The following is a 24,737-nucleotide window of genomic DNA, read 5'->3' on the forward strand; positions in this document are numbered from 1 at the left end:
AAATTGGATTGCCTAGCACTTAACATGCAGTTGGAGTAGGCAGAAATGGGCAAAGAAACATCAGAAAAACATACTTCAAACTAGTGATTCTGTTGACAAAGTCAATGCTCTAAGTGACATTGTCAATGCCATATTATTTTCTTTTAAAAAAGCTCTGCATTTATCCAAAGATAATAGCTTAAAACCTAATTTTTTTTCTGTTTGCTTGTTTTACTAGCAATTTAAGATGCAATCCTATCTCCAGCTACATGAGAATATACTGTAGAAAACTGCTAACTGTCAGTACTGAAGGAAATAGAAATAATATAAACTTACAGGGTTTGTAAGTTGGTTACAGAATGGTTACAGAAACATTGTTTCTGAAAAATAATAATTTATTAAATTTATATGCTGCCTGACACCTAGCAACTCCTATATTTGATTTTAATACATAGGGATTTATTAGTGAAACAACTACTTAAGAATTTTATGATGCTTTTAAAATCGAAGGTCAATTAAAACATGAGATCAATAGTCTTCAATTTGAATTACAGAGAATCACACAAGTAAAACAAGCAATATAAATACTGGCCAAGATCCAAAATATGGAGAAAGTAGGTCCAGGATGCACAATGGAGAGTGAATGAAAGCTCTATCTGCCATTTTTCTGATAAGCGTTGTTGACTCTAATAGAAGAAGTCATTTTTTTAAAAGAAGAAAGCTGGGATTGGTTGTATTCAAGATGATGATTATCACAGCTGAATTTTTACATCATTCAATACACGTTTCTACATATGAGCTGCAATTTTATTTCCAAGTGTCTTCCTTCCTTTCTTTCTCCCTCTTTCTTCCTCCCCTTCTTTATTTCTTTCTTTTCTTTTTTCTTTCCCTTTCCTTCCTTCCTTCCTTCCTTCCTTCCCCAAAGAGAAATATATGAACCAATTCTTTGGTCTAAGTAAAAGCAGCTCTTTTAAAACTTATTCCTCTACATACAAAGCAGAGGATCTAATCCACATTATCACTTAATTATATAATAGAGGGCTCTGATCTGGATTGGGCCTTTCATACCTATCCTACAAATTAATTTTTAAAAGTTAGCATTTATTTCATGTCTTTGGCAATGTTAATGACAAACCTAAACCTAATTTGATTTTGTCCAAATTAAGAATTATAGGGAGCAAAAGGGTTAAAATTACTAATCTATAATAGTCTAAAATTCCCTGAACTTTATACTAAAAAAATGACACAGATGATTTGCTGATTGTTAATTAATGAATAAGGTGGATTTCTGGATGCACACTTAAGTAGAAAATAATTCTCTGGTTTTGATTAGAACTTATGTAATTTTAATAAATACAAATCATTTATATATTTAGTGCTACTTAAATAATACAAAGTCATATAAAGTGTTAAAGATTCTAATAGCCAAATTTAAACCTTTGACTAGACCTTGTTCATTAAAAAAAATCTTTATTTGGATCTCACAATGAAGTGTCATGTCTTTTTAAAAAATTGTTGGCTTGGAACAGCTGGGGAATTTCTTAAGAACAAGAAAAAAATAAATTAATAATCACATCTTAGTCATAGGATGCTCACCTTTGCATAATTCTAACTTGACTATGCGATAAAATTAAACTGTAAATATAACAAGGAATTGATAAATTCAATCACAGTACAGATATGCTATGCACATATACAGGAGGATATAAAACCTTTTAAATATAGAATTAAAATTCAGGAGGATCTATAAAAATGAGAATATTGCACAGAAAAAACAGTTGTACAATAAAACAATAAAAAGTAGTACATTTGGGTAGGAAAAATCAAAGGGACAAGATGTGAGTAACGTACTGGATAGAACTACATGCAAAAAGCATATGGATGTCTTGTAGATCACAAGATGACCAGGAGCTAACAGTGGAAAGAAATGTAAGGGAAAAAGAAAAAGCAAATGCAGCCATAGGTTGCACATCTGGAGCAAACTGGAATGTCAATACTACATAAGCATCATAAGCATCAGGCACCACATTTTAGGACATTAAACTGATGCATATCCAAAGCAGAGCAACCAAGACTTAGTGAAGGAAAAAACTTATGAGGTAAGTTTGGATGCAATGGGAATATTTAGCCTGGAAAAGGAAGTATAGTTAGCTGTCTTCATATATATTAAGGCTTTTTGAGTAGAAAACAGGGCAGGCCGTAACTTTTCATAAAAAAGGACAATGGACTTAAAGTACAAGGACCTAGATTTCAGTTGGACATCAGTAAACATTTCCCAATGGTATGAACTCTTCAAGAATAGAACAGACTATCTTGAGAAGTTTTCCTTTGCTGAAGACATTTAAAGAGATGCTGGATAGCTCTCTGTAATAATGCTACAGTATAGTGTTTCCCTGTATTGGATGGGAGTTGGGTAGAAATCCCTTCCAATCTTTACATTCTATAATTCTTTGGAATTAAATTTAAATAATGGATTTTGTATTACATAGACTTCTGCCAGTCTTCATTAAATAAGAGCTAAGCATTACTGCTCAATAGCCATTACTTTTTCAGTAAAAGCTGCCAAGCTATCAGTTTATTAAAACAAGTTGTTTCTATTTGATACCTGAAGTTTGAGTATTTTATTTTAGAATTCGAATAAAATCCTCTTATCTTCGACAGATCAACCAGGGACAAGACCGTAGCTCAAAATAATTGAATCTATTTCAAATAGAACCCTTTAAAGTAAACAATAAAGATTCTGATCTTACTTCCCATTTCTCACCAATTTAAACTGAAAAGAAAAAAGAAAATGATAGACTTGGTTGCAACTGCACAGTCCTGTACAATTCAAATTATATCATTTAGATGCAAACCATTTATTATCCTGATTGTATTTTTGCATCTATGATATCAGACTTTACTTCCATACATTGTGCAAGATAATGGAAGCAGGTCTATTCTATCCTTGTCTATCTGTTGCTTTCAAATTATAAGAAGTTGACATTATATAACATCTTGATTGTGTTAAACAAGGGAAAATGATTTAACATAATATGGAATGCCTTCAACAAATGTCAGAAAGAACCACAAGAAGCTCCATTTTTCAATACATACATGAACATGGCATACATAAAGTTATATATTGCCATAGTCACATATGTTTTAATAGGAAAATGGTACATATTAAATGGCACATATTAAAAAAATATATACCAAGTCAGGAATAATTTTTCCAGATGAAATAATACTTGGTTATGGAGAATGTGTGTTTTTGTGTGCATGCGTATAGTGCCCACCTGGAAAGTTGAGAACACCTGGATCAGTATTATTGGGATTTTAGGCAGCATTGATCAATTCTTAAAACTGGTTTCGCAACAAGTGTATCAGATTCAATCTTTAGTATCTGGTTCCAGTGCAAGGTAATTTTTTGTGCACATACCCCTGTCCAGAGGATTAAATGCTTACCAAAGCTGAAATATTTTCATGTTCAAAAATAAGTGGGTAGGAAATTTCACATACAAGAAACTATTATGATCTGTTGAATGCTATGTGTTCACATCTTTATTGGATGTATCTCTGAAAATATGGAAACATGATACAGCCTTCTGCCTGTGCTTACGGTTTTCTGTATTGGGTCAAGAAATTAAAAGCAAACAATTATACTTATCTTTCTCTAAGAGTAAATATTAATAGATATGGTGTTTTTTTAAATAATCAAAATTCAATACTTTTTACCCATTCACCAGTTAAATAATTAAACTTTATAATTACAGAAAGAAGGTCAACAATGCTAAAGTTGAAATTCTTTAACAAAAGCAAGTTTCTATTTTTTTAAAATATATCCTCAGAAAGATAAACAAATTTTGCATTACAACAGTTGCTTCTTCTTAATGTAGTTTTTAAATACCTTTCTTAAGGCTGAATTAGCATAACCACAAAAATAAAAATAGCATTAGAAAGTTTAATATTATTTTATATTTCTGCAGAAGTTTTGAAGAAAATATGTGTATTATACTGCTATCATTTACAATGGCTTCTCATTTTAGACTGCAAAACTACATACATATACAAACATAGAAGAGAATGCTAAAACAGCAAAATACTGGTAGCCAAACATGAATAAGTTAAATATAAAAAAAAACTTTCAGGAAGACGTTCATAGCATGTCAAAAGCCTGATCCACAATCACCTCAAAATATGTTCAACCTACTGTTTTTCAATTTAAAAAGCCCAAACCTGCTAAGGGGCAATTTATGCAGGGGTTTTTTTTGCCTGCTGTACAGTGTCTTATCTCCAAAGGGAGCAATGAAAAAAATCTTGTAATGCAGTCCATCCAGTATCTAGGCTTTCAATACATATATTTCAAACATTCTAAACTGGGTCCCAATCTATCGGGAATAAACATACCATTAAATTATTAACCATTCTGGCAATGTTTCCAAGTTGTTGGAAACCAGGGTTTGTCCCCAGATTCTATCTGAGTAACATTGAAATAACTGAAACCTATGATGGTGTACAGTAGATCCCATTCATTTTAATGGGTTTGGCAAAGGAAAAATTCCTGGGTGACAAATACAAAAAAAATAGAACTTTAAGAGTCTGATTTATTTCTTCTTGGTCCAGGTTAAAACGGGGTGGGGTGGGGGGTAAAATGAGGAAGAGAGAAAAGAATAAACCTTGACTGGTTTACATGCAAATTACTTGTCTCTTTTCAAACACTGCCTGTTCAAAACTCTACTCTGTTTGGAATGTGGGTGTCGCATCTAGTATATGCAAAGCTTCTAAGAACCTTTCCTTGAAAATAGAAAAGAATAGTAATGATATAATATGATGATAATGACAACAACATTGATCCAGTCCTATTGTTTAGCGGAGCGTTTCAACTTAATTCCTAGAACTGTAATTTTCGATCAACAACAGAGGAAGATGGAGGATAGACCGATCAATTTCTTTTTCTTTTCTTTTCCTTTCTTTTCTTTTTATGGGTCCTTTTGTTAGAGCAGATACAAGGTTTCTTCTGAAAGTGGGCACCAACAGAATGAGAATGCAATCACCAACAGCAAAAGAAGTGTGCTTGACCTGACGCTTACACGGAGAGAAGACGAATGATCAGAAGATATATGACTGGTGGAGCCTCCTGCCACACTTTCCTTCCCAATTGCGTTCTGCAAGACAGAAAAAACTTCCTTCAATTGTCACTTTGTATTAGCACCTCCTAGCATATTTTACTGTTCTTGTCATTCATCCTACATTCTCAGGTCACTATTCTGTCAGCCATAAAATCTGATCTGTTATGTTTAAAGGTCTTACAAAGAGCCATGTGATTACATGTTCTTCCCGATTACAAGCTAATTACACTGCACAGATCAAGGGCAATTACCATGTGACCTACAAAATCATAGTCTGCTTAAGAATTAAAATATAATTACCATGGCTGAAGGTGAATAGCTATTCTGTCAGGAATACACCCACCCCTCCTAAATAGATATATCCATGTAAAAATAATTGAAATTATTTCAAATGACTTGAACAGATGTACCTCAAAAATCAGACCATAAAGACAGCTGAAATCACTAAAGTAGTAGGATGTTAACCTACCAAACGAAAGAATGAGAAATAGAATTTACATCCCCAAACTTGGAACAGGAAATTCCTCCTCAAAATAATGAATTTGTTTGAAAATTTTTAGAACAAATATTCTGATATTATATAGTGTCAGAAACAATTGATGCAGTAAAGTGCAAGAACTTACCCCAGTCACACAGGGTTCCGTTATTATAGATTCATTGAAACTCTGCTTCGGTCCCTGTAGAAAAATAAAAAACATTACTACAGACCTCTGTTTTGCTTCCAATATTGGTGGAATACATCATTGAGCTGCATTAAAAGTTAAGTAACCAAAGTTAAGTAAAAGTCCAAACCATTTATCAGGAATAGCTAAGTACATATAGAGACCCAGAATTACTATAATGATTGTCTTCTCATTGTATCTACCTGTACAATTAAATGTTTGTGTCTTAATAAATTCAATTATTGGTTAATCTTGCCACTGGTCCATTTGTAAAAAAGGCTGCAATTTTCTTTCATGCGACTGCTAACATTGAAGAAAAATACATGGCAATACATTCTGATTCTAAATGTATTCTTTAGAAATTTTGCTCACAAATCACAAAGCAAAAAATAATAAAAATGTGAAAAAATGTTATAGCTAATGTTACACATATAGTCCTTGACTTATGATTGGTTGTTTAATAATAATTCAAAATTATGATGGTCTTGGAAAGGATGCTTTACGAACCATAAAGCAGTTCCAGCTGTCATAAAATGTTGTCCTCCTCCAGTCACATGTCTACATTATGGATGTTTGGCAATTGGCCTGAATTTACAACATGTTGCCAAGAACCCTGTGATCACGTGATCATCATTTGCAGTCTTCCTTGCCAGCTTCCCCAAAAAGTCAATTGGGAAGCTGGAAGGAAGTTTCCAAGTGAAATGGACAAAGGGGAATTGAAATCCTTCCGTGAGTTGAAATCTGTTTTTTGCTCTCAAAGAAAACAAAGACTGGTATCTCACTTTGCTCAGTGACCAAGATTCTGGTCCCATTGTAGTCACACAGTCAAGGTCTACCTATATATTATTCAATAACTGTCAAAATGGCATTGGTAAATATAGGAGTCTAATGATAAATTTGATATATGAAGGATGGTTCCCTTGAAAGAAGAAATCCTAATAGCTTCTTAGCTCTTTTTATGCCAATCATATAATTCAGAAGTATTGCTTGGGCTAAAGCAACACCATTATATCACTATGCTTTCTGAAACATCACTATATGAAATCACCATCTGGCCTTCTGCCATTTACATTGGCAAATAAGTCCTTCTTATGTGCTTATTTTTTAAAATTATTTTTAAGACCAAAAAAAAGAAAGGAAAATACCTAGGAGATTCCATAGTGTTTCTTTTCTTAGACATCTATTTTATTCCCCTACAGTGCATCTCATATTGGAGAATTTCTTTTCCATGATTATTTTTTATTGGGAATATTTTATTGGCCTTGGGATAGGTTGTTTTTTCATTTACATAAATTCTTGCCTGATTCTTCCTCCTACATGAAACCTGGTAGTAGTAGATTTCACAGCTAATGTTATGAACTATTCTGATCCTAAAATTTACTGAAGGACTTTCTGTATTTCAAATTCTTACTCCAAGATAATAATTAGAATTCTTACTCCCAGTGTTCCTATATCAGATGGTAGGTTATTAATGATCTGGCTTTTTCAAAACCCTATTGGAAAGTCTGCATAATACTATTTAGTTGATAGAAGCCTGTGTGATGGCGCAATGGTTAGAAGGTAGTATTGCAGCTAATTCTGCCAACTGCCAGGAGTTCAAGTCTCAAAGTTGACTCATCCTTCCATTTTGCCAAGGTCAGTAAAATGAGGACCCACATTGTTGAGGTAATATGTTGATTCTGTAAAATGCTTATAGAGGGCCTCAAAGCACTATGAAATGGTGTATAAGTCTAAGCTATAGTTATTTTGCTAGATAAAATAAATATTTTGCTACATATTAATATTTCTAGCATATTGATTCTTTTAATGCTAAGCATATTTCAAGCATACGTGTATATCAATGTTAGAGAGCCGAGAGGTGAAATATTTTTTTCAATGCTATGTCTATAGCATTTATTTTTACATCTCTCTGGATTTTTTTTATTTTAGATATTTTCATCTTTATTGTTTAAAACATGGCTGCATTTAATTATATTCTATCAGCTGATTTGATTAGAGCTTACCAGTATTAATTGAATGGCAATAAATTAACCAACTGAATAGATCAAGTGTTATTTTATTAACAGGATTAAATGACTGTTATGGTATTTAACTTCAGATATGAAAAAAGACAAAGATATTGGCATATAAAAACAATGGAAGTTCTTAAGGAAAGGGTTGGGACAAAACCCCCCACATAAGAGAAATGGTTACTTTTCAATCTAGAATAACAATGACCTCAGCAAAACCAGCAAACTAATTTTTCCTGTAAATAATATCTCTTAGACAAAGAGAATAAAGAGACATCCTAATCTCTTTACTTCCTGAACATTTTCAGATGGGGGAAAAAGTTAGCTTCTAAACGAAGATGTTACATGCCAAGTTTCAAATTGGACAAGTACATTTTACTGCTGACTTACAAAGCTGTAAAAAGCACTTATAATGGAAAAGCTGGCAATGACTGTTGTACTAAAAGGTATCAGCCTATCCCTAAATCACAAGTAATAGGGAAAAGTATATAAGAATATACGGCAATTCTATACTAGAATTTTTTTTGTTCCAATTATAGGAGATCCTGGACAAAGAACCTGAAATATTTCTAGTTCGAACAATAATAAGCATTCACACGTATGGCTTTGCAGATTAAACAGATTCACTCAAGGCTGAATAAAAGACTAAATATACATACATTCGTTCACAGCAGATATTGAACATAAAGAACTTCACAAATAATTACATATTACATACATACACATATACTAGAGCCAGTGTAGGTAGTCATTACAACACAAACTAGGAATAGCAAGTTTAAACCTTTCTTAGATGCAGAAGTTGCATCTAGGTGAGTTTGGGTCAGGCATCACTCTTTCAACCTACACTGCAAACTCAAAAAAACATCTATTAACAATCTACTTTAGGTTAGCATGGTAGAATACAGTAGTCCTTGGAATACTGCAACCATCATAAATATGAGTCAGTTGCCAAGTGTCTGAATTTTGATCACATGACGATGGGAATGCTGCAATGGTTGTGTGAAAAACAGTCATAAGTCACTTTTTCAGTGCTGTTGTAACTTTGAATGGTCACTAAATGAACTGTTGTAAATCGAAGACTACCTGTATAGTCCATGGCCTTTAATAAAGAGGCATTCATCCTACAGTGGCTTGATTAGGGCTAACAATAATATAATATATATCAAGCACAAAGAAAGTGTGGGGAGGGAAAGAAAGGCTGAAACAGTGGAATTACTCAGATGAATAGAATAGAGTTGGAAGGGACCTTGGAGGACTTCTAGTCCAACCCCCTGCTTAGGCAGGTAACCCTACACCACTTCAGACAAATGGTTTTCCAACATTTTCTTAAAAATTTCCAGTGTTGGAGCATTCACAACTTCTGGAGGCAAGTTGTTCCACTGATTAATGTTCTAACTGTCAGGAAATTTTTCCTTAGTTCTAAGTTGCTTCTCTCCTTGATTAGTTTCCACCCATTGATTCTTGTCCTGCCCTCAGGTGAGAGGAGAATAGCTTGACTCCCTCTTCTTTGTGGCATCCCCTGAGATATTGGAAGACTGCTATCATGTCTCCCCAGTCCTTCTTTTCATTAAATTAGACATACCCAGTTCCTGCAACTGTTCTTCATATGTTTTAGCCTCCAGTCCCCTAATCATCTTTGTTGCTCTTCTTTGCACTCTTTCTAGAGTCTCCACATACTTTTTACATCATGGTGACCAAAACTGAATGCAGTATTCCAAGTGTGGCCTTACCAAGGCATTATAAAGTGGTATTAACACTTCATGTGATCTTGATTCTATCCCTCTGTTTATGAGATGAAAGTAAGATTATTTTTAACATTTATAAACTGATATTTAATTTTGATATTTATATATTTACTCAAAATAGAAGAATTCGGGACAGTTAAAAAAAAGATTTACTAATTAAGATTGGCTATTGGCTGTTCCACAGGGCCTCTGACTTTGCTGAGCGTAGAGAGCCATAGAGATGTTTTTGATAATGTAGCTCTGCTGGGATTATTCTACTGGCACATCATATATTTATGCTGAAAAAAGTCTGAGTTTTGGGTTGGAATATACGTGGAAGTTCATAAAATTATTAGATCACAATTAACAGTCATATTATTTATTAAACAAAGAAGAACCACAAATATAAAATGTGAGAATAGGTGAGAACTGTCAGTTGAACATCCTTTATTATGGTCATTCCATACATTTCTGGGAGCGCACATAATGTCAACCCTACCAGGTGGACCTTACCAGGAAACCAACTCCACAGGAATTCCCAAAGCCACTTTTATTGAGCTGGGCTATACCTACAGAATCTTGCAAATCTGATTGTGTTTGCCTCCTTCTTTTCTAATACTCCTGTGAATTAGGGAGCTATTCATCTAAGCCCCTTCCACATATTTTTCTGTCTGTTGTGTACTGAAGATTGGTTACAGAACTAGTAAATCTCCTTCACATATCAATAGGGTTGCCAGGAATGTTTTAGTTGTACGTGAAATTATTATTTTATGTACTGTATGAAGTGCACTTCAGAGCATTTTATGACAATAATATTTTCTGAAGCTCTGGATGTTTTCTACCCAATCTGCCAGGGAAAAAAAAAACACTATTAAATGCTTTCTGTTCTTCCAGACTTTCATGAATTTCAATTAAGTGATTGGTCATTTCTTGCTGGTTACCTACAGCTCATCTTGACAAAGAGCCATCACGTGTTATGCAGTAACAAAGAGGAGATGGGTGGCCATAAAAGTAAATTAATAAAATAAAAGAATCCTTGAGTTATGGCCTTCTAATTGTTTGAACTGCTTCTTTCATCTTTCAGAAGTGGGTTATAAATTAAGTGACAGTAATGAGATAACAGTTTCTGATTAGCTATCACTCAAACATTGAGATTTTTTTTAAAGCTTCAGTTTTTAAAGGTTTCAAATTAAGGCAGTAAAGATCAGGATCAATGGAAAATATCTCCCAGCTTCCCCTGCACCCTCCAAAAGACAACCTCCCTGAAAGAACAATGAAAAAAGCAATCAAATGTTGGTAAAATTGGTAATTTCCAAAGACCTGCTACAATATGTTTGCTAAAATTTCCCAGTAAATGTATAGATAATCAGTGATTTCTACTTATTTGAGTTGTAGTCTCTCCAAATTTTTAGCACAGGCATTACTAAATGGCAGACAGACTTTTCTGAAACTAGTAACAGCTTTGTGTTGATTGATCAGGATTCATTTCCTAGTGTGAAATCTAGTTACAAATCCTCTGAAAGCCATTTTTCCCCATCTTTTAATTAAAAGTTTTTACATTAAAAAACAAATTGCTTCCTGGATTGAAAATGGTAATGCCTTACATATAGCCACTATGGTGAATGTATAATTAGTTAAGTATTATGAAACAAAATCAAACAACCAAAGCTTAATTCCCTTAAAACTCTTCAATGTTGTTAGACAATGGAAACAAAGCAATAACTTTGTTAATACAATTCAGAAAGTGCATTCATTAGGCTCTGTCCTCATAGTAATGAATTACAATTATTTTAGTAACAAAAGATGAAGTAAGGTCAGGAATACATAAGGGTGAAAAATAAATACAACATTGCAAATAAATATGCAAACTTGCAGGCAAATTAACAATCTCAAGAAGGCCAAGAAGTATGTACGCTTTAACACAAAGGTCTGATGCTGAAACCTTCTGTTAAAATGATACTGATCTTCTAGAAGAATTGGAGAAGCAAGAAGAGTTCGGGGAATTGAAAGCATTGCTGTAACAGATCCTTCTGAATGAATTTTCTTACCATAACTTACCATATCTGTGCTGTCTCATAATCCTCTGTATATTACTACTATGGAAGTGCCTAATTACCAGTCCTGTTTCAAACTTAATAACAGAGTTGGAAGAATCCAACTAGTCCAATCCCATGCTCAAGCAAACAAATGGCTGTCCAATATTTTAAAATCCTCCAGTGATGGAGCACCCACAACTTCCATTCATCTAGTTATTTGTTTTCACTGTTATGAACATCACTTTTCCTCAAATCTGGGATAAAATTATCCCAGATAATTGACCATAGACAAACAAGAATAACAACAAGATCATTTTTGTTTTGGTGGTTTTAACATCATGTGTTTTTAATGGCAGCTTTATATGGAAATTCAGTAACTCATGATATTGTGCCTGCCAGTATTAAAGGCAGAGTTACAGTAGGCGAGTAAAAGGTTAGCAACCATAACTACTTAAAAATGTTAAAAACAAAAAAAAGGAAGCATATTTTTTCCTTCAGTCATCCTTTGGAAAGCTGTATCCTTGACATCCATAGCCAACGATGATACATAATTCTTTTGTTTTGATTAAAAAGATTTACTAAACACCCAACCTGTTTTCTTAGCAGCAGGATCCAAACAATAAACAGAAAAAATGCATCTGAGTGCAAAAATGCAATCAGTTTAACTCTTCTGCTTTTTCTGACTACCAGCTGCATCCATCAGACTTGTCAACAGTATATTATTTGTCTAGCAACACGTTACAATGTACACTGCATTCAACTGGAAAAAACAGATCAACTGTATATCAGGTGCAAAGACCAATAAAAGAGAATTTGATTCAGAATAAAGCGATTCTGAATTCAGAGCCATAAGGCTAAACACAATGCTTTTTAAGCTATGAAGGCCAGTCACCTGAGTTTTTCAATATTAAAAAGATCTGACCCTTCTTGGATACTGAAAGAGTTCATTTGTAATTCCATAACTGGAGCATGAAAATTGCATGCGGTCAATTTACCTAAGAGTGTATCCACCTGCAAATTTACTTGGAAGTAATTCCTTTTGAAATCTACAATTTATGACTTGTTTTGAAGTAATGTATTTAAAAAGCTGGGTTGTAAGAATGCTTCGTAAGTCCCAAGAGTCATGTTTATTCAAAAGTATCTCCCTTATTTCAATAGGGCTGACTTCAAAATAAGTATGCTTACAATTGCAGCCTTTCTTGGAAATAAGAAACACTGATTAATTTACAAGTCAAACTAAGTCGAGATTTCACTGGCCTTCATAGTAGCATGTTTACATTAGCTTTGCCTCATACATAAAAGAGTAATGTAGACTCTTTAAAGAAATCACCAAGCAGCAACTCAAAGACTGTTGTACTACTTTAAACCAACAGCTGTTTTCTTATTTTCTCTTTCTTTTGTCCACTGTTCTGCTTGCTATGACAACAGGGGATCAACGCCTACATTGTAAAGTTAGTTACAATTCAACTGGGAAATCCTTTTTTTTAAACTTTAATTTTTACCTTACCTAAATAGTTATTACTGAATTGATCTATACTTTCAAAGATTACACACACTTCTGAATTATTTTCATACCTCTCAAATGTTGTTAGCTACCACTTCAATGGGACAAAATACAAGGTTCTACTGCTACAAAAAAAAAAGAAAGAAAGAAAGAAAGAAAGAAAGAAAGAAAGAAAGAAAGAAAGAAAGAAAGGAAAAGGAAAAGGAAAAGGAAAAAGAAAAGGAAAAAAGAAAGATAGATTCAGCTTCAAAATCTTTTGGAATTTAGTTTCCCAAGGGATTCAAGAATTCAACAACTGTATTCACTGGTGATGCTAGTAGTAACAGGAGCATCTAATGGGATTATTACCCTCATTAGTATGGTTAAAAGAGAATGAATTAAGATAAAGGCTAATCCACAAAATGAAGGACAGGCCAACCCAAATGGAAAGAATTCCAAAATCAAACCTGGAAGAAGATAATAATAAACCAGTTCAACATTGTTGTCAACGAAATTATATGGACATAATTGAAACATTTAGACAAATTTGGAAGCCAAAGGATGAGACACCCGAGAACTCTCCAATATCAGAAGATTCTCCTTATTGAAAAAAAATCCCTGAAATTTCACAATGTGACATGGAGGTGATGACTACATCAAAATAACCTTTGAAATTTTTAAAGCTCCAGAAGAAGAGACATTTACAATGCTAACATCTTTATATCAATGGATAGTGTAGCAGAGATACTGGGTTATTTTGCTCCATGTATCTACAGAAAAGATGGGAAATGCAAAAGAAAATGCAGTATTACTGAAATGCAATATGCAAAATTTTGCCTTAGAATAACAGAGAGGGAAGTCAATTAGAAAAGAAGTATAGTAGATTTAATATATGATTACTGCTATGAGACTATTATAGGAGCAAAAATGAAAAGACTGAAATACCTACAACAGAGGAATGATTGGTGAAAATGAAGAAATAGCAGAAATGACAAAATTAATGTATTTGATTAGAGAAAAATCAACAACTACATTTATTAGTAATTGGAAATCCCTTATGGTCTTTTTGCTGAAAAAAAAATAACCTATGATTTATGGATTTAAAGATTAGAAAAGATAGCTTATTTAAGAAAAACAAGAAGGAAATTATGACGTAACCTTAGAAAGAGAGGACAAAATAAAATGTATTTATAAGTGTCAAGACAACTGGAAGCTGCCTCTTTATAATATTTCCTTTCCTTTTCTGTTTTATTTTTCCACTATGTTCTAGTTTTACTTTGTTATCTTTATTTTCTCTTACAGTTTTGCTTTGTAACAAAATTCTTTAATAAAAATTATTTTAAAAAAAGAATCACAAAGAAAAGTAGACGCCTTCATGGAAAAACGCAAATGCACCAACAGATTTCAGAAAAGGCAGTGGGACATGAGAAAAGATAGCTAACATAAGATGGATAATAGAGAGAGTAAGAAAACCTAACAAGGAGGTTTATCTTTGCTTTCCTGATTACAACAAGGACTTCACATATTTCATGCCAAAATGTGCAATATATTAAGGCAAATGGTTGTTCCTTCTGAAAAACCTGTAGAATCAATAATGAAGCAACAGTAAGAATTGAGTGGAAAGAGAGTTGTTCACAATAGCAAAGGGAATAAGACAAATGAGCATTAATTTGCCCAATCCTCCCTTAAAATTTGAGGTAAAAAAAGAAATAATATGAGATATGGAGATGATAGCACTTTTGGATTGAAAGTAAAGAAGACTTCAAAGCCTTCATTATGAAATTTAAAATATAAAATGAAAAGAAGACAATTAACCAAGGACCACTGGAATGGTTTGAGCAAGCTTGCCCTTGTTCAGACAAGGAGTGGCTCTGACCTGATAAATAAAAACTACATTCTTGTCTAAGAGAACCATGATTTTCTACTTAGAAGTTCACCAGCACTTCATAATATCGATTTGAATCACATGTACCAATGAGATTTATTGTCTTAATAAATCTAGACAACAGAGTTAATCCCATCTAGATAACAGAGTTTATGAATATTTTTGAATTCAAATTTTTAGAATTTGGAATTTTTTTAAAACTAAAAAGTAGTTGGATTAACCTTTAATGCTAGATTCTAAACACCCATGACACTGAAACTGCTTATAGTTATTTACCACTGAACCTCTCATACGTGGTGACTTTTGAGGTGTAGCATAACTATTTTTGTTATAATCAACAAAATTAAATATAATTTTGTAATATAATACAAAAATTGCACTAACATTGCTGTGATTTTCTAATTTGACATACACAGTAGCACCACAGGGTTTTTTTCCCCACATTGATAATGAAATAATTGGATTTAACTTCAGTGCAATCAGAAACAACTTAAAAGTACAACATTTATCAATACTAAGCAGTAAATTAAAACTTCATTAAAAATTAAAACCACATGGAACAAAATGACATACATAATAGCAATAGCACTTAAGATTTATATACCGCTTCATGGTGCTTTACAGAAGTCTCTAAGCATCTTACAGAATCAGCATATTGCTTCCAAGAATCTGGCTTCTCATTTTACCGTCCTTGTGAGGAGGGAAGGCTGAGTCAACCTTGACCCAATCAGGATTAAATTCCTGGCAGTGGGCAGAGTTAGCCTGCAATACTGCATTTTAACCACTGCACCACTATGGCTCCTATAAACGAATACTAGCATGCATAGCACTAATCAAAGGTGGCAATTCATATCTCAAAGGCTCTCTGAAATAACCCAAGTTATTTTCAAGCTTGCAGAAAGCCACCAGTGGAGGGCATTGGCTATTCTAAGGTACAACCCTCCTCCTCTCTCAATTTTCAGAAGTGGAGGGACTATAGCAGATTCTTTCAAAATATGCACTTCCAGGCAATACTTGAGCTGCCGCATTCTGCATCAATTGAAGTTGTGCTGGTCTTCATCTCCTGCAATTTCAATAATTATTGGTCTCTAGTAGCTGCACATTTTAAAAGTGAACAGTAAATGCTTACAGGGGCATTTAATGTCATGTCTACTTTTGCCTTTTTCAAATAATTCTTTTCTCATTGCTGGCATGGCTGTTTTTGTACTTTACAGCTCTTTTCTTCCACTTTCCTTCTCTTCCACCTGTTTCTTTTCCATTAATGTCAGCCATTAATCTCTGCTTCCTTATGCTTCTTTTCCATCTATCTCAACATTCCCTGTCAAAAGAGTCAAAAGTACTCTATAATCAGAAACCACCAAGCTTGTATTTGGAATAAATTTAGTTACTTTCTCTTAAAATGCGCATTTCCTATGCTCAGACACGAATGCTTCTTTTGGTTACAGATTCCAATCTCAGTTATAAGTCAGCCATAACATTAGTAACATTTACCACTCTTCTGTCAAGCTATCATCCTCTGACATAATTTGGATAGTCATAAAGTAATGTTTAGCAAGCCTTGTAATTTTCATATAATGAATCTGAAGATCAGCCAATGGAATTGCATCAAAGATGCAATTTTTGTCAGTGAAAAGAAAAGTGTGATGCAAATGAAAGCACTGAAGGAGAACTTGTATGGGTCTTACATGATTTGACAGATGTATTGATATTCATTTTGTTTTGTTTTTAAATTTCAAAAAAGACCAGAAGTTTATATGTTTTAAGGCTTAAATAGCTGTCCATAAGAAAGCCAGCAGTCTCTTTGAAATGTAAGTTTGTACTACGAGGTGCTTTGAATTAACATGCTGAAAGTGTACTTAAATCGATTCTCACATTAGGACAGCGGTTCTCAACCTGGGGGTCACGACCCCTTTGGGGTCAAACGGCCATTTCACAGGGGTTGCCAAAGCCCTCTCTCGCCCCCCCCATTGCCTTCCCTCACCCTCTGCCTCTGTTGGATCTCTGTTTGCTTACCCCACCCACTCCCAATCTATTGCTGCCTCCTGAGTCCCAGCTGATGGCTAGAGGGAAACAAACCGTTTAAATTCTTGCCGCGGGGCTTCAAAGGGCCGCCCTACAGCTGATCAGTGTTAAAAGAAAACAAATGAGAAGACCGGTGCCTGCAAAAATAGAAAAAAACAGCCCCTTTCAGCTTCAGCATAATTACCATAAATTGATTTGATCAGCCTCGGACTCTCAGCTGATTTGCTCTCAGCTGTTTTGTGGAGGGCTCTGTTGCTAGCTGCAAAGAGAAGAGCAGATTTTTTTTCCCCTAGCTATGCTGAAAAACGAAACTGAAAGTAAAGCAGGGTCTTTGCTGCAACGTGACAAAATGAGGCAGAGAGAGATTTTTTTTTCTTTTTCCTCACCAAAAAAGGTAGGTGCAAAACTGCAAACAATGGGAAATTTAGGGCAAAAGAGGAGGTTCAAGATTTTAAAACACAAAAGGAAAAAAGCTCTATTTAACTAAGGAATTGTAATATTTGAGATACTATTAATTGTATATTGTGTTGAAAGCAGAAATGGTTAAGTTGTGGTTTGGAGGAATATATGGAGGAAATTATTTGGTTTATTATTATTGGTAAATATAATTAATTGATTTGTAAGAAATTGGATTGCATGGAAATAATTGGAATATTCATGTTCATATTGATTGATATACAAAAAAGATAGTTATATAACTAATTGATTTATATTAAAACGTTGAATTTGTATTAAACAACTGTATTACATAATTACATAATTAACCAATGTGAGGATGGATATAAAAATAGATGACAATGGGAAGAGGTATAATATAGAATAGAAGGGAAAAATTGAATTTGATTAAGATTAGAGATGAGGATGAAGGATAATATTGGTTTTTTAAAAAAATAGATGAGGAATAAATATGGCAAAAAGGAAATATAGAAATTGTAAATTTAATTGAAATGACTAAACACTGTTTAAATTTGTGAACTGGCCAAATACTCTGTTCAAAGAAAATACATTGTATGTTTGTATGTGTGTTTCTAATTATTGCTATTTATTCATATTTGTTCTCTTTTATTCTTTAAAGTTTAACTATTCATTCTTTATCTTAATATCTTTATATTTGTTTGGGGTTGGCTTTCTTCCCTTTCATCTGTTTTATTGTACAGCAATCTTTCTCCTCAAACCTACCACCCGTCTCTTTCCTTTCCTTCTTACTTTCTCTTCCCCCCTTCTTCTCCTTCCTACTTCCTCTTCCTTTCTCCTTCTCCTCCTGTCTTCTTCCCTCTCTTACCCTCACTCCTACTCTAATTTCCCTTCCCTTCCTTCATCCTATTGCTGTATCCTTTTATGCATATGGACTACTCAGAAGACTGAAAAAGTTATTTTTGACTGGTCCTCGCACTTTTGACCAGTCCTCGAACTTACGACTGTCCTCACATTTTACGTTTTTGCCCTATCTTGTCACCATGGTGAAGAGAAGCAGTTGTGAAATGGTTGTTAGGAATGCTGCACGGGCATAAATGTTAGGATGGCCAAAAGTGCGACGATCTGTCAGAAATGACTTTTTTCAGCCCTCTGAGTAGTCCCTATACACATAGCCATGGCCACCCGGTCACATGACCAGCTAGCCACGCCCACCCAGTCACATGACCTCTAAGCCACACCCACAAAATAAGCCACGCCCACAGAACCAATAGTAAAAAATTTTAGAACCCACCCCTGGTTGGGGGTCACCACAACATGAGGAACTGTATTAATGGGTCGCGGCATTAGGAAGGTTGAGAACCACTGCATTAGGATATGCCAGCAAAAGTTAGTTGCTAGTTCTTCCACTTGCTGCATGCCTTGGCATGTGCAAACAGGGTGCAAGTTTCAACATAATTTATAGACCAGTGAAAAAATAGAAGTAACACATGAAGACTGATGCAGAATTTTTTTTTCATGTGTTGTTTATACCTAGCAATAGTAATAGGACATAGACTTATATACCACTTCGCAGTGTTTACAACCCTCTCTAAGTGGTTTACAGAGTCAGCATCTCCCCCAACAATCTGGATCTCATTTTACCGACCTCAGAAAGATGTAAGGCGGTAAGAATCGAACCGCTGAACTGCTGGTAGCTGGCAGTCAGTCAGAAGCAGCCTGCGGTACTGCATTTTAACCACTGTGCCACCACAGCTCTTATAGGTGGATAAGACTGAGTACAGTTCCTTCTTGGAGTATTGGAACACATCAAGCTCTTTTGACAATTTTGGAACAATTTTATATTCACTACCTGAATGTATATTTGTTCTCCATTAATAAATGTTCATAATTATATAATTGAAAGCATAATTCAATAAATCTGGATTCTTAATTTTGTTAAAGATATGACAGATCTATTAGGGAAAATGTTTTGGTTTTTTCTTATTTTAAAAATGTTAGATTTCAACTTAGAGAGGCAAAGTGTTTCGATATGCCTACTTGTCAGGGGTGAAATCTAGCAGGTTCTGACAGGTTCTGAAGAACCAGTAATGGAAATTTTAAGCAGTTCAGAGAACCGGTAGTGGAAATTTTGAGTAGTTCGGAGAACTGGCAAATACCACCTCTAGCTGGCCCCAGAGTGGGGAGGGAATAGAGATTTTGCAGTATCCTTTCCCTGGGGTAGGATGGGAATGGAGATTTTGCATATCCTTCCCCTGCCATGCCGACCAAGCCCATGCCCACAGAACCAGTAGTAAAAAAAATTGGATTTCATCACTGCTATTTGTTCTTTTGAAAACAATGCATGCTTTCTTATTGGATATTTTTTCAACTTCCAAATCTTAATCAAACCGATTAAAATTTTCCGGTAGTTTCCTATACAAATATCAAGCCCATTTTAAACTAAAATCAGCTAGATGTTGACCCTGCTAGGACTTCAAAGCTCCAAATGTCATTTCAAGCGATTTAGACTTGGTCCATTGATCAAGGCTTGAGATGAACCTTCCTTGGGAAAAGTTCTAATACTTCAGTGCAAATATAGAGTTATTCTTTTCTTAGGGTTAGGTGAAAAACACAGAATTTGTTTCTGGGATAACATATAAACCTTTAAGTGTAGCCTCCAGAGTACTGTTCAGCTGCCACTAATTTTTAGTAAAATAACTTGCAATTGAATATATGGTTCTGCTAAATCTGAAGAGAATGGATCTACATATCAATAAAATAGATAAGATTTTGGGTTTTTTATTGCATTGGCCCATCTTTTGCTATAACCACCTTTTTTGTCCCATTCTACAGGTTCTTACAGCCACTGACTCAAAAAAAACTGGGCACCCACAGCATTAAGCAATTCTGACTCCACATTAACTAGCAAAGAGGTTAAAATCAAGTTCCCAAGAAATTCAAGGCATGTGCTTCACCACTCAGAGCTTTTTTGTCCCACAGGACAAGTAAAGAAATTGCCTAAAAGGAAGACAATTACAGCAGTGTGGAACACACTTATAAATCATTTATGTTGCACCTTTAATCTACAAGATGCTGTGTAATATAATATTGTACTCCGCAATTACTTTCTTAAAGTTTGATACAAAGTAGATCAAAATTGATAAAAGTAACAACGAAGGCCACTTTGAGGCCCAAGAGAATGGGGTGGTTTGAGTACCGATTAATTTATTAGAACAAATAGATACAATCTTATTAATGCAGAGGAGGGACACAACAAACAGCATTTCAGGTTCCCATTGATTTTAAAGTCTGAAAAGTGGGTGGCAGTCTATACGCTCCAGGAGCTGAATAGCAATTTGGGGAGTGGGAAACGAGCTAGATTAATGCTAAAATCTCTTATTCAGCTAAGGCAACCGATTGGAACATACTACAATAAAAGGTCACGAGGATGCAATAAACATGATTTATTTCCAGTCAATGATTGTAAATGCACACTGAATATTATAGGCAAAGAATAAGACAGTTTAAAAGCAGAATAAAAATGTATTTATATGGAGAACGTTAGCAATACACTAATGGCTTTTTATTAAGAGTGTATGTTAAACACTTCAGTTAAATGTCTGCACTTCACTTACTCTTTCATAAATGAGATGACGTCTGTAAAGGTTTTGGCATCTTATAGAAATCAGACCAAGATGGGGTTTTTCTAGGTGGTCTGGCTACAGAGTGAGGTAATTCCAATGTACGGCTCGAAGTGCAGACTTATAAAGTTCTATTTTAACATTCATAGATACACTGATATGTTTATCATATATTACTGTGGAAGGAAAACTCTGGTGTGATATTGCACTTCAGCATGCATTACCATTCTCTCCCTTTTTAAAATAAAAGACATACAATTCATGATGGTACTTATAGCTGTTGTTATTTTAGCTTAAAAGAAAGTAAATGTATTGTCATGCTACACTGTCAGCCATCAGAAGTACAGAGCACAGCTCTGGTGTGTCATTCCCAAAAAACAGAACAAAGATCCACTACTGGTCCTTTTTAAAAAAATTATAAGGTTACTTATCTGTCTTACTCTCTTTTGGGCAGGCTAAGGACTTGTGCAAGCTTTTGAGCTTCACAATAGTTGTCAGCTACTCCAAATCTGGTTTGGCATTCTTTAAATCAGACTTTCAACTTGGGTGATAATGTTCAATAAATACAATTATCACTTGAGTTCGGATGAGAGCAGCTTCAGACTTTCAAACTTCTTAAGAGATGTGGATTCCTTGTGATCCCTGCTTTCACATTTCTTTCAAATGGGAGAGTGGGTGAAGTTATAGGAAGATCAATAGAAATGATCAAAGGACTGAAGCAGCTCCCCAGTGAAGAAAAGTTACAATGTTTGAGTTAGTGAGTTAGTTTAGAAAAAGAAACTCAGCAAGTGAAGGATAGGCTTGAGTTTGTATGCAGCTTCATCCAGTCTTATGCATACTTATGTAGATTTGGATTTAGTGAAATTTTCTCCCATGAAAATTTATCAGGTTTTGACAAACTTGATAATCAAACAAGTTCTGCTCTATCACTTAAACATACAAAACAACATATAAAAGAAGAAACATACTGTTGGGAAAGCAAATCTAATTTTCTCACTGGCCCTTGCTGACACGAACTCTCATTTCAGACTAATGTAACAGTGGAAAAGCAAATGTTAAAATGGGAGGATGGAACAGAACAATGTACATAGAAACTGATGACAAAATTAGAAATGCTCCCTAAGCAGAGAATCAATCTGCTTAGGGAGACACGATTTCGATATCCCTGGAAAGAAACATTAATGGCCAACAGAATTATCTTTTGTCACACACATTTTGACTTAAGTCCAATTTTTTCTATAATATACAGTAAAGAAAGAAAGAGGTGGTCTTTGACTTATAGAAAGTTACTTAGTGACTATTCAAAGTTATAAGTACCTCACTGGGAGAAGTTACGACCTGGATTTAAAGTTACGATGGTTGGCTCCTTAGTGGTCATGTGACCATACTTTAGGTGCTTAACAGCTAGGTTGCATTTATATTTCTGGCAGAGGTGGTCTTCACATAATTTAACAACGGGTTCGTCTGGTGCAGAACTGAAAATGTGAGCGTGCGGGCCTTCCGCGCTTGCATGTGGCTTCAAACACACAGTGATTTCATGCATGTGGCTTCCAGCACACCTTCTTGGGCAGCCGCAATGAATAGCGCGGGCGAGGCACGGAAATCAGCTGGGCTGTGTGGGTGGGACGAGCGATCCAGAGAGTGAGATATATAGTATGGGATAGCATCGGGGCGGGTGGCCTGGCCCAGCTGCTGGTCAAAACTACCGGTATGGGCGAACCAGTCTGAACCGGCAGCAGCCCACCTCTGAACGTGGTCACATGACTGTGTTTTGTGATGATTTTGCTGAAAGTCAGTATTTACTTCTAATTGTTGGCCAAACCAGTTCCATAGCAAACCATTGGTTCATCTAATGGTCATAATATTTGCTTAAAGACTGCTACAGAAAAGGTCATAAATTCACATGGATGAAATAGGAGATGACAAGGCTGAACCTGAGGGAGGGGTCAAGCACGTTATCAGTCTTGAGTCCCTTCATGTCCACACATGATCTAAGTCCAGCCAACCTTGAATTCCGTTGACTCTTATTTGTGTCCAATTTGCTTTGACCTTAGTAGTTCAGATTCTTGTAGCATGCAATAAACCTGGAATTGTTTGAACCACCTTGCTTCCTGATTTCTTGAGCCTGACAAGTGACCCATTTATCCAAACATATTTAAATCAGGGCTGCTATGACGAAACTGAAACATTGAGAAGCAGAGAACAGGTACATCTCTTGGAATCATGTAATCTTTATTGACAATTCCTAACAACTTGTTTCTAAATATCCCCTATTTTTTTCTATATACTATTTATATCTATATCTACACCTATATTTTAAAATCAAGCTTACTTTTAATTAAATGCCTACAATGCCTCTGATATATTTTCACATCAGCTCTCAGAATAATGTTTCAAACCTTTTGGAACTTTGTACTTTTCCTCTGAAAAATACTGCCACCTTTCACTGGTTTAATCATACCATGGAGGTGATATTTATTTAGGCCAGTTTTGTCCTTTTATCAATGATGACATCTCTCATCATCAAAGCAAACGCTACACTAATGTGAGTAGGTACCATTTTCATGAACTTTGCATTGTGCTGCTAAGTTGTGAGGGTAGAAAGCATTCTGTAAAAGCCCAAGGCCAATTGTATTCATGTCATGCATTTTGAAATCTGAGTCCTATTATTCAAATCACCTAAAAAGATCGAGAAAGCTATTTTTTACAGTGTTTAAGAATTAAAGGCCAAAAGGCATAAAAGGTCTGAAAAGGCAAATTTCTTTTATGAATGGTGAAATTTGAATCCTTCAAAGGACAAGAGGCCAATTTCTCTTTAGCATGACAGATGCTAAAGTGAAAATTGTAAACAGCACTGACTGACTAGAACTTGCATGTAATATATTCTAACATTCAGCATTTCTCTTTGCTGAACTGAATGCAACACTGTGGTAATATTTAGAGCAGGTAAATAAAGAATACACCTATGCCAATACATAGCTGCAACAGTTACCAAGAGCCGAGATGGTGCAGTGGTTAGAGTGCAGTACTGCAGGCTACTTTAGCTGACTGCTAGCTGCAGTTCAAATCTCACCGGCTCAAGGTTGACTCAGCCTTCTATCCTTCCGAAGTGCGTAAAATGAAAACTCAGATTGTTGGGGGCAATATGCTGACTCTGTAAACCGCTTAGAAAGGGTTGTAAAAGCACTATGAAGCAGTATATAAGTCTTAGTGCTATTTCTATATAATTAATTTGGGCTAGTACTTTGAAACAATAGCTATTTAGTAAAAAATTCTCAATTGAGCCAAGTATACCCAACCATGAATCTTATGACTATATTTAAAAAGATGTTATTTAATGCAATTGTGGGCAATCTGTGGCCTTCCTCAACAATTATTGAATTAAATGTCGTAATAGTTCATATCGTTTTTAAGGACTACTAAAAAGAAATACCTATTTAAAAAATTCAGGCAATGTGAGTTGCACAGACTGATCATCCTCAGGTTTTTGCAAGAATCAAAGCTGTTGGGAAAGCAAATCCTTTCAGCCATGCTAGAATTAGTAGACCTGATTTAACAGCATATTAAGAAATGCTTAGACTGGAAGGTAGTGACCATTGCCTCAGTACAAGGTCACAAAATATGATGTTACAGCAGTATTGTTGTTGCTATTTTAATTTCTTTGTTTCTTAGTGAAGCAAACCATGAAATGTTCTGATAAAACTTGGACTTTGCAAGTGCACACCATAGTGATAATGCCCTACTTTACATGGTCTGTTCCTGACTTGCCAAATCTAGTTAAATAGG

At 34.8% G+C, this 24,737-nt stretch overlaps 1 protein-coding gene across 1 annotated transcript in view; it reads right to left on the reverse strand.

Annotated features, from left to right (window-relative positions):
- Positions 1-3,495: 3,495 nt before the first annotated feature.
- GFRA1 (GDNF family receptor alpha 1) overlaps positions 3,496-24,737 on the reverse strand; it is a 255,963-nt gene continuing 234,721 nt past the window's right edge. Inside the window, exons 8-9 of the mRNA XM_034440214.3 lie at positions 5,714-5,767; positions 3,496-5,126 (exon numbers count right to left, since the gene is read on the reverse strand). Coding sequence (XP_034296105.1) covers positions 4,956-5,126; positions 5,714-5,767 — 225 coding nt within the window. The 3' untranslated portion in view covers positions 3,496-4,955. The remainder of the gene's footprint in view (positions 5,127-5,713; positions 5,768-24,737) is intronic.

Source organism: Pantherophis guttatus, chromosome 6 (assembly GCF_059756535.1).
Source record: "Pantherophis guttatus breed Tessera chromosome 6, ASM5975653v1, whole genome shotgun sequence".
Lineage (NCBI taxonomy): Eukaryota > Metazoa > Chordata > Lepidosauria > Squamata > Colubridae > Pantherophis > Pantherophis guttatus.